Consider the following 14341-nt stretch of genomic DNA (forward strand, 5'->3'; position numbering starts at 1 on the left):
TCATGGTGAAATGTTTGTTGATCCCTGACACTGTTTTTGCACAGTCTCTGAGAAAGATTAAGAATTTTTTCAACTAATGTCACCGTTATATTAAAGAAAAGGAAAAAAGATAAGAAAAACGATGGACCAACACAGACTTAACAGTATAGTTTAGGTTCTAGGGTTCAAACCAAACTTGGGGTACCTAATTAAATAGGTGTTACTATACTACTCCTACTAAACTTTTAGTCTGTTTCAGACCTAGTTGTCAAAATAGACTCGGGCTTGAACATCTTTTGAACTTTAAATTTTAAAGCTTTCAACCAGATGACCTCTGGATACTCTTTAAATTTCTTCTATCTATGATATACATAGTTACTTAGCTAGTAAGGTATATCAGACTACATGATACACCTATTTGCGTGACTGCGTGACAAAAAGCTGACAGCAGAGAAAGACATAGAAGCATAAAACACAATGGATGTCCATGTGTCCAATATAAATATTGTTCATTGTTTATGTTCATGTTCACTAATATGTTCCATGTTCTCAAGTTCTCCATAAAACTCAATAGTTCACTAAGTTCAGAAACGATGATCTCTAATTCTCTACCTTTCTACTCTCCTACTCCCCAAAGCCCTAAAAAATACCTAAAGCCCTAAAAAAATACCTCTTCCCTGAGTTGCAACTCTTGTACTTCGTCATTACTAGGATTTGTAAAGAGTGTGAGTGAGTGAGTGAGTGAGTTAGAAAAAGAGAAAATCTTTCTGTGGACGACTCAGTTAATAAGACAGGTTCTTACTCCCTATAACCTAGTCTCTGAGAAAGATTAAGAATTTTTTCAACTAATGTCACCGTTACATTTTGGAAAAAAAAGGAAAAAAGATAGGAAAAATGATGGACCAGCACAGACTTAACACTTAACAGTATAGTTTAGGTCCTACGGTTCAAACCAAACTTGGGGTACCTAATTAAATAGGTCTTACTACTACTTCTACTAAACTTTTAGTCTGTTTCAGATCTGGTTGTCAAAATAGACTCGGGCTTGAACATCTTTTGAACTTTAAATTTAAAAGCTTTCAACCAGATGACCTCTGGATACTCTTTAAATTTCTTCTATCTATGATATACATAGTTACTTAGCTAGTTAGGTATATCAGACTACATGATACACCTAATGGCGTGACTGCGTGACAAAAAGCTGACAGCAGAAAGACATAGAAGCATAAAACACAATGGATGTCCATGTGTCCAATATAAATATTGTTCATTGTTTATGTTCATGTTCACTAATATGTTCCATGTTCTCAAGTTCTCCATAAAACTCAATAGTTCAGTAAGTTCACCAACGATGATCTCTAATTTTCTACCTTTCTACTCTCCTACTCCCCAAAGCCCTAAAAAATACCTAAAGCCCTAAAAAAAAAATACCTCTTCCCTGAGTTGCAACTCTTGTACTTCGTCATTACTAGGATTTGTAAAGAGTGTGAGTGAGTGAGTGAGTGAGTGAGTGAGTGAGTGAGTGAGTGAGTGAGTGAGTGAGTGAGTGAGTTAGAAAAAGAGAAAATCTTTCTGTGGACGACTCAGTTAATAAGACAGGTTCTTACTCCCTATAACCTACAATTATAGGGCATTGAAGACGGAGAGACATGTTTTAGGACCTACTCAGTGAATGAGTCAGTTTCTACCTCTCTATATCTATAGGGACTTAGGGAGTTGAAGAGTGAGTTACATGGTTTTTAGAATCTGACTCATTTACTGAGTAGTCCACTCAAGAGTAGTTCTTATAGATCACCCACTCTTTACACATCTCTGGTCTTACCTCTTGCACCTCGTCACAAAAGAAAGCCATAACTTGTTGCGTGTTTATAGCTCCGAGTACAGCGAGCCGTTTTAGAATCTGACTCATTTACTGAGTAGTCCACTCAAGAGTAGTTCTTATAGATCACCCACTCCTTACACATCTCTGGTCTTACCTCTTGCACCTCGTCACAAAAGAAAGCCATAACTTGTTGCGTGTTTATAGCTCCGAGTACAGCGAGCCGCCACTCTTTACACATCTCTGGTCTTACCTCTTGCACCTCATCACAAAAGAAAGCCATAACTTGTTGCGTGTTTATAACTCGGAGTACGGCGAGCCAAAAGTTTAATAGGCGATGGCCTTTAGCGAAAGTTTTTATTGAACTTCTCTCGAGGCGGAAATAGGTCTCGAGAACATACTTGATCTAAAGTTTCATACTGTGCTTGTATTGAGGCTGTGGTATGGAGACATTTTGAAATACCTTTGGGCAGGCCTGATGAAAAAAGGGGGCTCTGTCCTGAGTCTGGAGATCTAGAGGCTCAAGAGGGCCGGTTCCACAAACTGAGTTTAAACTCCGTTTAAGTTTAAATTTCGAATTAAGCAATCTGATTGGTTAAAATTTTTAAAAATTCACCAATCAGATTGTCCGAGAGTGAAACTTAAACCGAGTTTAAAGTCACTTTGTGGACCCCGGCCTTAGTAATTTCAGACTGGCTCAATAATTTCGACCAAAATAAAGTTTCGTGCTTTTTCAAAAATGTGTATGTAGCTATTTCGGTTCTTGCTTTTGGAAAAAAGGGGCTTGTAAGTTGGAAGTCACCAAAGTTTAGCCAGCACAACCGAAATTGGCTGAGGATTTCGTGCACTCAGATCCTGATGTAATGTACTGAACAGTCCTGGACTCCTGGCTGTCCCAGTCCATTTGTCCCTCCCCCGTTGACAATTTCTGTTTTCGGCCCTGCAGTAACATTACACTTTAGCACAATAGACTTCATTTATCTGAGACTGAAGTGAGCTTTATGAGACCGGCCCTTGTGTGACTCCATTCAAATTGAATAATCTAACTTAGGTATGGAATGGTATAAAACTTAATGGAAAAGTTAGATAAAAAACATGTATAAGAATAAAAAAGTTAAACAAATCAGCTGTTTCAGAACCGGTCAACTTATTATCTCGAACATTAGATGAATTGTATTCTGATTGGTTCTGGTAGTTAAGTGACCACTGGGGTTATCATGGGTCATAGTTCGAGACCAGTGGATTAGTTCTGACGTTTTCCAGGTTTTAGCAGACATTTTGTGAGAACCAAGTGTTCAGCGGGATTTATCTCAATCGACGCGAGCTCTTTTTGTGTAACTAGCTGTGAGTAAGAGCATAACTAGCTACCTAAATTCCTAGTTACAACCACGAACCACCTATGTCCGACTAGTCATTACAGTTCACAATCATATTATTATTAGATTGAAGTTACACACTAAACTTGGACAAGCAGTTTTTCAGACGAAGTGTCAAATCTATCCGAAGTGGCAAATAGTTCAAATATTTCACCAAGTAATCTAACTCACCCTACTATGTATATTGTATTTTTGTCTGTCCACTAAGTAATCTAACTTACCCGATTATTTTTGTTTGATTCCAGGTCTCTGTGAAGTGGAAACCGGGCAATCCAACATTATCCTGGATATCCAAGAAAGTAAAGGCTCTGGTAAGTGTCATTTATTTTTGTTCTCCCTTGCGGAACACTTCTGTAGAAACGGAGTTCCACAGGTAAATGTAAATGCAGTTTCTTTGTGTTATTTTGTCACAACTTTGGTGCTCACTGCAGCATTGTAGGATTTTCCCAATATCTAATAATCCTAAAATCACATGTTTACCTACCATGCTGGCACCGGTCGCTATGCGCATTTATTTCTATGTCATAGCTACTCATTTTCCTCACGAGGCTGAGTACCTACAATGCTGGCACCGGTCGCTATGCGTATTTATATATGTCAAAGCTACTCATTTTCCTCATGAGGCTGAGTGGGCCCCGCAACAGCCAGTCACGGAATCAATCATTTGGATGATACAAATCTGGGAAGGGGCAAGGAGGCTAACAGTGACTCACCGGGGGTGGGGATGCTCCAAATTTCGGAGTCCAGCCCACAATAAAGGAACAAAATAGAAGCCTGAGGGGGCCTGAATACGACCCTTACTTATCCGTGGACAAGATTTCTCACATGAACATCAGATTTTACTCCTTCAGTGATTGCAACTTTGATGGCTGCTGGGGTATATGTATTCAGGTCATCTGTGGTACATGGAATGTTGGAGCCCGTTCACTTGGCACGAAACGATTTTTTAAACGGCGTATAAAAATGAATAATTAGTGTGATCACATTGCCAACGAAGAAAAGTTCGGACGAAGAAAAATTCGTGCGCACAGGCTGTTAATGTTGTTTCAAACGAGATTCTGGCCCTGGTCAGTATGTAGAGATTTGTATTAAGCTATCTTAATAACTTTTTGTTGCTAGCTTGAGCTATTATCGGCCATAATGCTTCTATGTTTTATAACTTTGAAATATTTAAGTACCCCCGATGAGCTTGATTTTTGAAGTTCAGAGGTAATTTTTCAGATTTTCAGTGTTTCTTACGAAAGACTTGGAAATGGATAATAAGTTTTGTTCCTGGTAAATATAGGTAACTTAATACCCATTATAACAGATCTAGTCAGACGGTCTGTAGGTACCTATGTACATACATAGTCAGTGGCGTAGCGTGGTCTAAATTCAAGTGTAGGGCCTTGTAGGGCTCATGATGCACAGGTCTACCAAGTCCCATCACAGTGGGTACATGCCATTAATATTTATGGGCATTAGAGTGAACTTTTGAGTTGTATGGCCGCCATACACGCCATACATACACGGGCGAGCGCATTGACCACTACGCCATGGGAGCTGACGGAGTTTCACAGGTACTTAGGTGGAAAATCTGTTTAGAATATCACATATTTATAAATATAGGTTCATACGTAGGTATAGGTGCATGGTGCATAGGTAAGTAAGTATGCAAGATGAAATCATGTTCCAAAGTTCGAACCTCTTTAGCGAGATTAATCAATTTCTAATTTATCTGCTCAACATCTTATCGATATCTCATCGACATCTAATCCTATCTTGATCTCCTCCGCCTCTTTGGGATCCGCCAAAGATTTTCTGATCTCTCGATGTAATTTGAGCGGAAGAAATTTATCGACCTCGTGTTTTTCAATCAGTGAACGCATTAGGACACCAGAGGTTCGATAGGTTCACCAAAAAATCAATTTAAAATGAAACAAGTTCACTTTATCAAGCACCTGGGCGGACGTTATACTGGGTAATACATCTCGAAATAGATCAGTTGCGCTTACTTGTGTGATGTTTCAAAGTCATAGAGCAGGATAGCAGGAAAAATGAGGACCAACGGAATTTTTCTTTTTCTTCTACGACTTCTAGATACCGAGATAAATCGATTTAAATAATACCGATTCATGCTAAAGTTATGTCGATATCAGGACCGTATCCTGGATTTCATCGAGGGGCGGGCCTGGGAAGGGACAAGGAGGCTAACAGTGACTCACCGGGGGTGGGGATGCTCCAAATTTCGGTGTCCAGCCCACAATAAAGGAACAAAATAGAAGCCTGAGGAGGCCTAAATACGACCCTTACTTATCCGTGGACAAGATTTCTCATATGAATGTCAGATTTTACTCCTTCAGTGATTGCAACTTTGATGGCTGCTGGGGTATATGTTTGTATTCAGGTCGTCTGTGGTACATGGAGTGTTGGAGCCCGTTCACACGGCACCAAACGATTTTTTAAACGGCGTATAAAAATGAATTAGTGTGATCACATTGCCAACGAAGAAAAGTTCGGACGAAGAAAAATTCGTGCGCACAGGCTGTTAATGTCGTTACAAACGAGATTCTGGCCCTGGTCAGTAAGTAGAGATTTGTAGCTATCTTAATAACTTTTTGTTGCTAGCTTGAGCTATTATGGCCATAGTGCTATGTTTTATAACTTTGAAATATTTAAGTATTCCCGATGAGCTTGATTTTTGAAGTTCAGAGGTAATTTTTCAGATTTTCAGTGTTTCTTACGAAAGACTTGGAAATAGATAATAAGTTTTGTTCCTGGTAAATATAGGTAACTTAATACCCATTATAACAGATCTAGTCAGACGGTCTGTAGGTACCTATGTACATACATAGTACATTTAATGGTCTAGATTTCTAGACTAACTCTACACCAAATTCCTTCCAAGTTTTTGAACTTACAGATTCGGACACAATATGCACCAAACCCATAAATCATATTGTCTTCGTTGCTCTCTTTCTTCTTACATTTTTGTAAGACTCTTTCTAAGTCGTTTTCTCTCTCTCTCTCTCTCTCTCTCTCTCTCTCTCTCTCTCTCTCTCTCTCATTCTCTCGTTTTCCTCCATTCACTCGTGTTGTTTCTAACTCGAATCTCTCTCTTTCTTTCTATTCATGTTGTTCCTTATTGAATACCCGGGGTCAAAAATCGAACAACGGCGATCTGGATTAAGGACTTTTATCAATGTGGATGGAGGATCCTGCAACTGGATTTAGTCTTCGATCCAACAAAACGCCTCAAAATACGAAATTGAAAGAAATCGTAACAAAAATTAAGAATTGAAAAAAAAAACACTTTAATTTATTTTCTCGTTTGAATTTCTCACGGTTTTTGGAGTTCCATATATCTTAATTCACAACTTTGGCAAAGGTGAAGGTTTGGGTCTCTCAGCATGAGTAATGGTTTTTATTATGAACGGTATGGCCACTTTAGCCACTTGGAATTAAGAACTGTGAAGTGTGTAAAGTGCTGGCCTAAGCCATAACATACCTGTTTTGGGCCATAAAACACGCCATAATCGACCATAACTCACATGAGGGGGCTAAGAATATGTTTGACGGTGGGTTATCTGTCCATTACCAATGTGTTTTTTCGCAAGAAGTTTAATAAAGGGAACCTGCTAAGGTCTTACCGTCCCGAAAGCGAAGACGATCAGGAGGACAGGATGGGAGAAAGCCATAAAGACCGTTCCGAGAATGAACCTCATCTGTTGATAAAATCCCGCCTCGGGTGGGAATCGAACCGCACCGACCTAGCGCGTACCTTCCACGCTAACTACGGCCGGCAACATCATCATCACAGAAATTTTCAAGAATCCCCAGTTTCTCGAGGACCTAATGTAAGACTAACGGACTAACGTGAACAAGCGCTACGTTTGGTTCTGGCGGCGTATAAACCACACACTGCCTCTCGACAACCATAGATTTACCTTGTCGATTGACGGCCCCCCGGTCGACGAAGTTTTGTGAGCACACACACTTTAATATCGCTCGGGTAAGAAGCGGTCAAATTGGTCATTTTTTTTCGACTTTGCCGAGCGGAGCACTAAACCGGCTCTCTTAAATTCCCTTCTCGATGTTGATCTTCATTCCGTGTTCGGATATATAACGATACCAGAACACGACTTGGCTTTCTGATCTGAAACGCGGTGTCATTGTGATCGAGGTGTCATCTATCAATTTCTGACGTCCAGAATCCAAACCAGTGAGTGCAACCTGCAACCTGTTTCCTCTGCAGAGGATCTTACTTAATTAGCTCGCAGGATATTCTGTGGAGACACATTATCGCGCAGACCTTGTGGACAGAGCTGTCCCCGAAGCCCAAAGATGTACTCTCAATATATCGCATGAAGCCCAACAATAATACCCATTCACGCTGTTCGAAAAGGATTAAAGAGCCATTTTTATTGCTCAAATAGGGCTAAAGAGTCCCTCCACCCTGGAAGACTCCTACTACAGTACGTACTATTATTGTGGTAAATTCCCAAATAATATTGAGGGCAAACTTCCACTGATCGGCAGGGATTTAACCCATGCCTTCCTGATTACCAGGCAAGCGTCTTGACACTACACTACTGAGGCATGTGTAGTGGTCAAGTAATCTTCATATCCATAACCCATAAGAAATTGCTCTGCTACTCAGAGATCTGACATGTACAAAGTGCATAATAAATCCAGCATATCACTGATCTATACTTTGGATCTTTAGTAACTATACCGATGTAACTATGTACTTTCGAGTTATGCACTTGTTTTTCGAAACGATCACCTGCATCTTCGAGAGTTTTATCACCGTCTTTATTTAACTCATACACCATACTGTTATGCGTCTCACTTCCTCTGTACAACGTTCCCAAACAACAAACCAGCCTATTAATGATCAAGATTCCAATAATCCGATTATATCCGGACAACATTGTGTGGGAAGTTCTTTGGCTGTGATATTTCAGAAAGACCTGTTCCTCATTTGCATAAACTTTCAAGTCTATTAGGTAGAGTACAAAATCTCGAGATTTGACAATATCAGATTCCTTTGTTGTTTGTTTTATTAGGAGCAAGTTCTTTGTTCATTTGCATGAACAATGGCCAGACGATTCCCATTGATTTTTGATTACAGAACTCAATGAGAACAATGTAAGGATTTCCTGCAATCTGATTGGTTCCTTCATTTAAGGGTTGATGACTGTCACATTGATCTGGATGAACTATAGGTGTACCTAGGAGTATGTAAGAAGGTTGACTACTGAAGCATGGTCGACTATTGAAACATACATCCCGTCCTAATCCTGTGAACGTCAAATTTTTGTCCGCTTTCCACACAAGTGTTTATTGTCCTTAAGCTGAACTTTTCCGAACTAACTTTACTTGCCCATCTCTGTTCACAGCTCACGTGCACCGTCAAAGTGTCGAACAGGAAGCGCACCATCCCGGTCTAGGTGTACCTAGGAGTATGTAAGAAGGTTGACTACTGAAGCATGGTCGACTATTGAAACATACCTTCATCCCGTCCTAAACCTGTGAACGTCAAATTTTTGTCCGCTTTCCACACAAGTGTTTATTGTTCTTAAGCTGAGCTTTTCCGAACTAACTTTACTTGCCCATCTCTGTTCACAGCTCACGTGCACCGTCAAAGTGTCGAACAGGAAGCGCACCATCCCGGTCATTGTAAGGGTATCCGATGTCAATGATAATGCGCCGCGATTTCTCAACACCCCGTATGAAACCACTGTATCTGAGGTAAGAATAGAATAGAAATAGAACATACTTAGGTACCTCCCATGGTGTAGTGGTCACTGCGCTCGCCTTTCAAGCGGGAGACCTGGGTTCGAATCTCGGCGGGGTCAAAAAATTTGTATCATGCAAATGATTGATTCCGTGACTGGCTGTGTTGCGGGACCCACTCAGTCTCAAAAATTCTTTGATGTTTGATAATAGTAGAAGTGGAAAACTTGGCATCTCCACCTAGAAGAAAATTTGTCATCTCCACCAAAATAAGACCTTGAGTGACATTTGCTATCTCTCTCCCTCCCTCTCTTCTCCCTTAGATTAGCTATCTGGTCGTAACTGAGACTGATAAAAATAGATGGTATCATTTCTCACCATCTCAGTCTTTGTCTCTTTTCCACCTTGACCTCAAAGTAGAAATGTACCTACGTTTATCCCTCTCTACCTTAGATTGGCTATCTGGTCGTAACTGAGACTGATAAAAACAGATGGTATCATTTCTCACCATCTCAGTCTTTGTCTCTTTTCCACCTTGACCTCAATCCACTCAGTCTCAAATTTTTTTTGGTGTTTGGTAATAGTAGAAGTGGAAAACTTGTCATCTCCACCAAAATAAGACCTTAAGTGACATTTGCTCTCTCTCTCTCCTTTAGATTGGCTATCTGGTCGTAACTGAGACTGATAAAAACAGATGGTATATCATTTCTCACCATCTCAGTCTTTGTCTCTTTTCCACCTTGACCTCAAAGTAGAAATGTACCTACGTTTATCCCTCTCTAATGACTATCATTAGGTACCTATACCATTATCATGACTACTTTTTGCCTTCCACATTTAACCTTTTATATCTCTTTATCTCCCTAATGCTCTAACGTAGATATCTAAACGTTGTCTAAGCTGTGTCCACACATTCGTAGAAGCTTAACCAATCTTCTAGGGCTGTTTGTCCCTACACCTAAGCCTCGGATTGGGCTTTTTGTATGAGAAGGTGTGTCCACACATATGTATTCGATGTCGACTAAAACCGTCCACACTGCCTCGACAACATGGATTGACCTTGTCGATCGACGGCCGTCGACTATGCGTGGACGCAGCTTTAGATCCCGCGGTACATATACTCTATTTCTTCTGATCATGAAAGTGTTAATCTTCTAGAGTTCTAGACTGAGGACAATTAAACATCGATCCATCAAATCTAGACAGAAGTAAAGAGATCCTGATAGATGGTGACTTTTTTGTTGGAAAATTTAATATGGGTACCTCATCATCTTGTAACTTGAGTAGATACGAGTACCTAATGCATGTGAACAGAACTGAAGATTTTGTCTCCGATTTTGGTAACCATAGAATTCAGTATTTCCTTCTACTCTGAATTATTTATCTTCCATTCCTATCACGAAATTTTGACTTGGTTATTACCACCTATTACCACCTCTATGCAAGAGACGAGACAAGAGCTAAATTGTTTGATCAAATCGTTCACTGTCTTCACATTCATTACTGACATGATTCCTTTGTTTGTTTTCCAGAATTGGATCAAGAGACTTCACCGCCTGAACTTCCAATATTTGGAGATCCAGATACGGACATAGTTCTAAAGTAAAGAGATCCTGATAGATGGTGACCTTTTTGTATGAAAATTTAATATGGGTACCTCATCATCTTGTATCTTGAGTAGATACGAGTACCAAATGCATGTGAACAGAACTGAAGATTTAGTCTGCGATTTTGGTAACCATAGAATTCAGTACTTCCTTCTACTCTGAATTATTTATCTTCCATTCCTATCACGAAATTTTGACTTGGTTATTACCACCTCTATGCAAGAGACGAGGCGAGAGCTAAATTGTTTGATCAAATCGTTCACTGTCTTCACATTCATTACTGACATAATTCCTTTGTTTGTTTTTCAGAATTGGATCAAGAGACTTCACCGCCTGAGCTTCCAATATTTGGAGATCCAGATACGGACATAGTTCTCGACCTAGTCTTCCCCAAAGGCAACACCCTGTTTGCGCTCAATGGAAAGAAGCTGCGCCTCCTTGCGCCTCTGGACAGGGACTCGGATAATCTCTCACATATAGTCTTTCAGGTAAGTGCGCAGGCGCAGAGATTAGGCCGATTAGGGTGTGTCCACACATAGTCGACGGCCGTCGATCGATGTGAATTTATTGTGAATCGACGTATGGGCGGTTGATCGACGGCAGGTCGACTATGTTTGGACACACCTTCAGGGGTCCCATTTCACGAAGTACTGCAAGTCCCCAATGTGCACTACATGCGCAATAAAAGATTAAAACCGATAAGACATACCGGTGATCTCGTTTTTCTGTGCCTCTAGTCACTCGAGTCTGGTGTAAAGTTCCTCGTGGAATGGGCCCAAGGATTCAGTTGGTAATAAGGGTTAGATATTAAGTACCTGGTAACATTTGCAGCAAGTAGGTACCTACTTGTGTAAGTACAAGGTACCTATACTTTTCATAGACAACTATCATAGCTCGTAAGGATCTAAGACAAACGTAGATAAATAATAAGCTTGAGCTTGAGCTAGGCACACGAGTACGTTCTATTTTTGATTCCAATTATCTGGCGAGTGATTGAATTATGTACTCTCAGGTAAGAGAGATTAGAGAGGTTTCATACGTTGGTGGTTCTCAGCATCATGATTAGTAACGACGTCGACTGAAACCGTACATTACCTCGACAACATAGATTCACCTCGTCGTCTTCAATCAAGTACTGCTAATATTGGTGTGGTCAAATTCTCAACCTTCCTATATTGAGGATAAAATTCCATACCTCGGTTGGGATTGAACCCACGCCCTCCTGTTTACCAGGCGAGCGTCTTGACCACACTACTTACACTCGTATTTATGAACAAGAATGATCGTTCTTAGATCAGTCTCAAGTCAAAATTGACCAATCAAATGCCTTGAGACTATGCTTGGCACGAACTTAAGAGCCAGCATTAGTGACTGGAAGAAAGAAAGAAAGAAACGTACAATCTATTCAACCGCTTCAAACGTTTAATCCGGTCCGCGGTGCAGCGGTACGTAGGTGTAAATAAAGTTGACCACAGTGTTTTTCATTTCAGACAAGAGAAAAGTCAGTTCTTTCCACTCGCATTCGAACTTGGCGTTTACAAAATACGGCCTCATTGTTATCAAATGATTGAATCAACATTTTTTGCTCTCCCCAAATAAGTGAACTTATCAGCCAGCCTAGTTAGCTTAGTTGGTAGTGCGTCTGCCTTGTAAGCGCTAGGCCGCGGGTTCGATTTCCGCCCGGGGCGGATTTTAAACCGTATCCTAAACAAGTGTAACTAGATCTAATGGGTGTCTAGTTGGCTTTCAACTATTGTTGTTTACTCGTGGCAACAACTTCCTAATGAGGCTGACATGGAAGCCCACAGGGTGATGTGTTGGGGCCGCAGCCTTTCCAAGATCAGTGGATCGTTCCCCCGCGCTTAACTTTCAACTAACTGGTTCCAAGCACTTGAAATGAAGAAATAAAACAAAACACGTACATAATGATCTAACTTTGCGAACTTTTTTCTCGACTTTAAGGTTGTTTTCTCGAGACCAAGCAGCCTTTCCAAGATCAGTGGATCGTTCCCCCGCGCTTAACTTTCAACTAACTGGTTCCAATCACTTGAAATGAAGAAATAAAACAAAACACGTACATAATGATCTAACTTTGCGAACTTTTTTCTCGACTTTAAGGTTGTTTTCTCGAGTTAACGGTGTACATTTCTCATAGACATGAGACAGTTATGCGCTTTTATAGCTTTTTAAATTGAAAAACTGCCCATTTCAAAGGGAAAGGTACATAATTATGTTCATTAACACTGTAGGGGTTTTTGAGGCTTACAAGACTTCATCAGCAGGTACCCACTTCCTATAACTCACCTTATTTATACTGCCGGCTAATACTAAATAGTCCCCTTAGGCCTTGTCTTCACAAGTTTACAGTACCGAGCTTAGTGTGTTGTCTTTAGTCTGGTACCACTTCCGGATTGACTGCGGATACCTCTTAACAGTATTTCTCATCTTCTCTTTTTCACTGAAACATAAAAGTAAAATTCTATGGTTGTTACTCTTCCTAGGTCAAGCTAATTATTTACAAATAATGTAGGTTTAGTGAGATCCCCCGAAGCCCGAAGATGTACTCACAATATATCGCAAGAAGCCCAACAATAATACCCATTCACGCTGTTCGAAAAGGTTAAAGAGCCACTTTTATTGCTCAAATAGGGCTAAAGAGTCCCTTCACCCTGGAAGACACCTATTACAGTACGTACTATTATTGTGGTAAATTCCCAAACTACACTACACTACTGAGGCATGTGTGTAGTGGTCAAGTAATCTTCATATCCATAATCCATAAGAAATTGCTCTGCTACTCAGAGATCTGACATGTACAAAGTGCATAATAAATCCAGCATATCACTGATCTATACTTTGGATCTTCCCCGAAGCCCAAAGATGTACTCTCAATATATCGCATGAAGCCCAGCAATAATACCCATTTATGCTGCTCGAAAAGGATTGAAGAGCCACTTTTATTGCTCAAATAGGGCTAAAGATTCCCTTCACCCTGGAAGACACCTATTACAGTACGTACTATTATTGTGGTAAATTCCCAAATAATATTCAGGGCAAACTTCCACTCCTCGGCAGGTATTGAACCCATGCCTTCCTGATTACCAGGCAAGCGTCTTGACACTACACTACTGAGGCATGTGTTGTGGTCAAGTAATCTTCATATCCATAACCCATAAGAAATTGCTCTGCTACTCAATGGTCCCGTTACTCAAGTCAGAAGGCCAGTTCACCTTTCTATGAGCAAACCGATAACAATTACGCACATGGAAATCATTAGTTGAACCATTTAAAAAATATGACTGTAGAATCATAAGATAACAAACGACTGGTATTGTATGTGCGTTAAGCTTTGTCCTTACCACAGAAGCAAGATCTTTTTACTAGCGGACTAAGGATAGTATAAATCCAGCATATCACTGATCTATACTTTGGATCTTTAGTAACTATACCGATGTAACTTTCAAGTTATGCACTTGTTTTTTGAAACGATCACCTGCATCTTCGAGTTTTATCACCGTCTTATTTAACTCATACACCATACTGTCATGCGTCTCACTTCCTCTGTACAGCGTTCCCAAACATAACCAGCCTATTAATGATCAAGATTCCAATAATCCGATTATATCCGGACAACATTGTGTGGGAAGTTCTTTGACTGTGATTCATATTTCAGAAAGACCTGATCCTCATTTGCATAAACTTTCAAGTCTATTAGGTAGAGTACAAAATCTCGAGATTTGACAATATCAGATTCCTTTGTTGTTTGTTTTATATTAGTAGGTAGGTAGGTACTGTAGTTTAAGTTATGATGAGAGATAGAGGAGGATGACTGTAAACTGTTG

The 14341-nt window shown here is 40.1% G+C and overlaps 1 protein-coding gene and 1 long non-coding RNA gene across 2 annotated transcripts in view; one reads left to right on the forward strand and one right to left on the reverse strand.

The window, feature by feature from the left end:
- Window positions 1-11038, forward strand: part of LOC113468577 (cadherin-99C-like) — an 84726-nt gene extending 73688 nt beyond the window's left edge. The window contains exons 3-4 of the mRNA XM_026825589.1: window positions 3420-3485; window positions 10809-11038. Coding sequence (XP_026681390.1) covers window positions 3420-3485; window positions 10809-11038 — 296 coding nt within the window. The remainder of the gene's footprint in view (window positions 1-3419; window positions 3486-10808) is intronic.
- Window positions 11039-12238: 1200 nt separating this feature from the next.
- Window positions 12239-12935, reverse strand: LOC113468578. The gene is made up of 2 exons (XR_003392280.1): window positions 12804-12935; window positions 12239-12389 (listed from the first exon to the last, which is right to left on the reverse strand). It is a non-coding gene; the product is annotated as an uncharacterized LOC113468578 (long non-coding RNA).
- Between the last annotated feature and the right edge of the window lie 1406 nt (window positions 12936-14341).

The sequence above is a fragment of the Diaphorina citri genome, unplaced genomic scaffold (genome assembly GCF_000475195.1).
Source record: "Diaphorina citri unplaced genomic scaffold, Diaci psyllid genome assembly version 1.1 scaffold776, whole genome shotgun sequence".
Taxonomy (NCBI): domain Eukaryota; kingdom Metazoa; phylum Arthropoda; class Insecta; order Hemiptera; family Psyllidae; genus Diaphorina; species Diaphorina citri.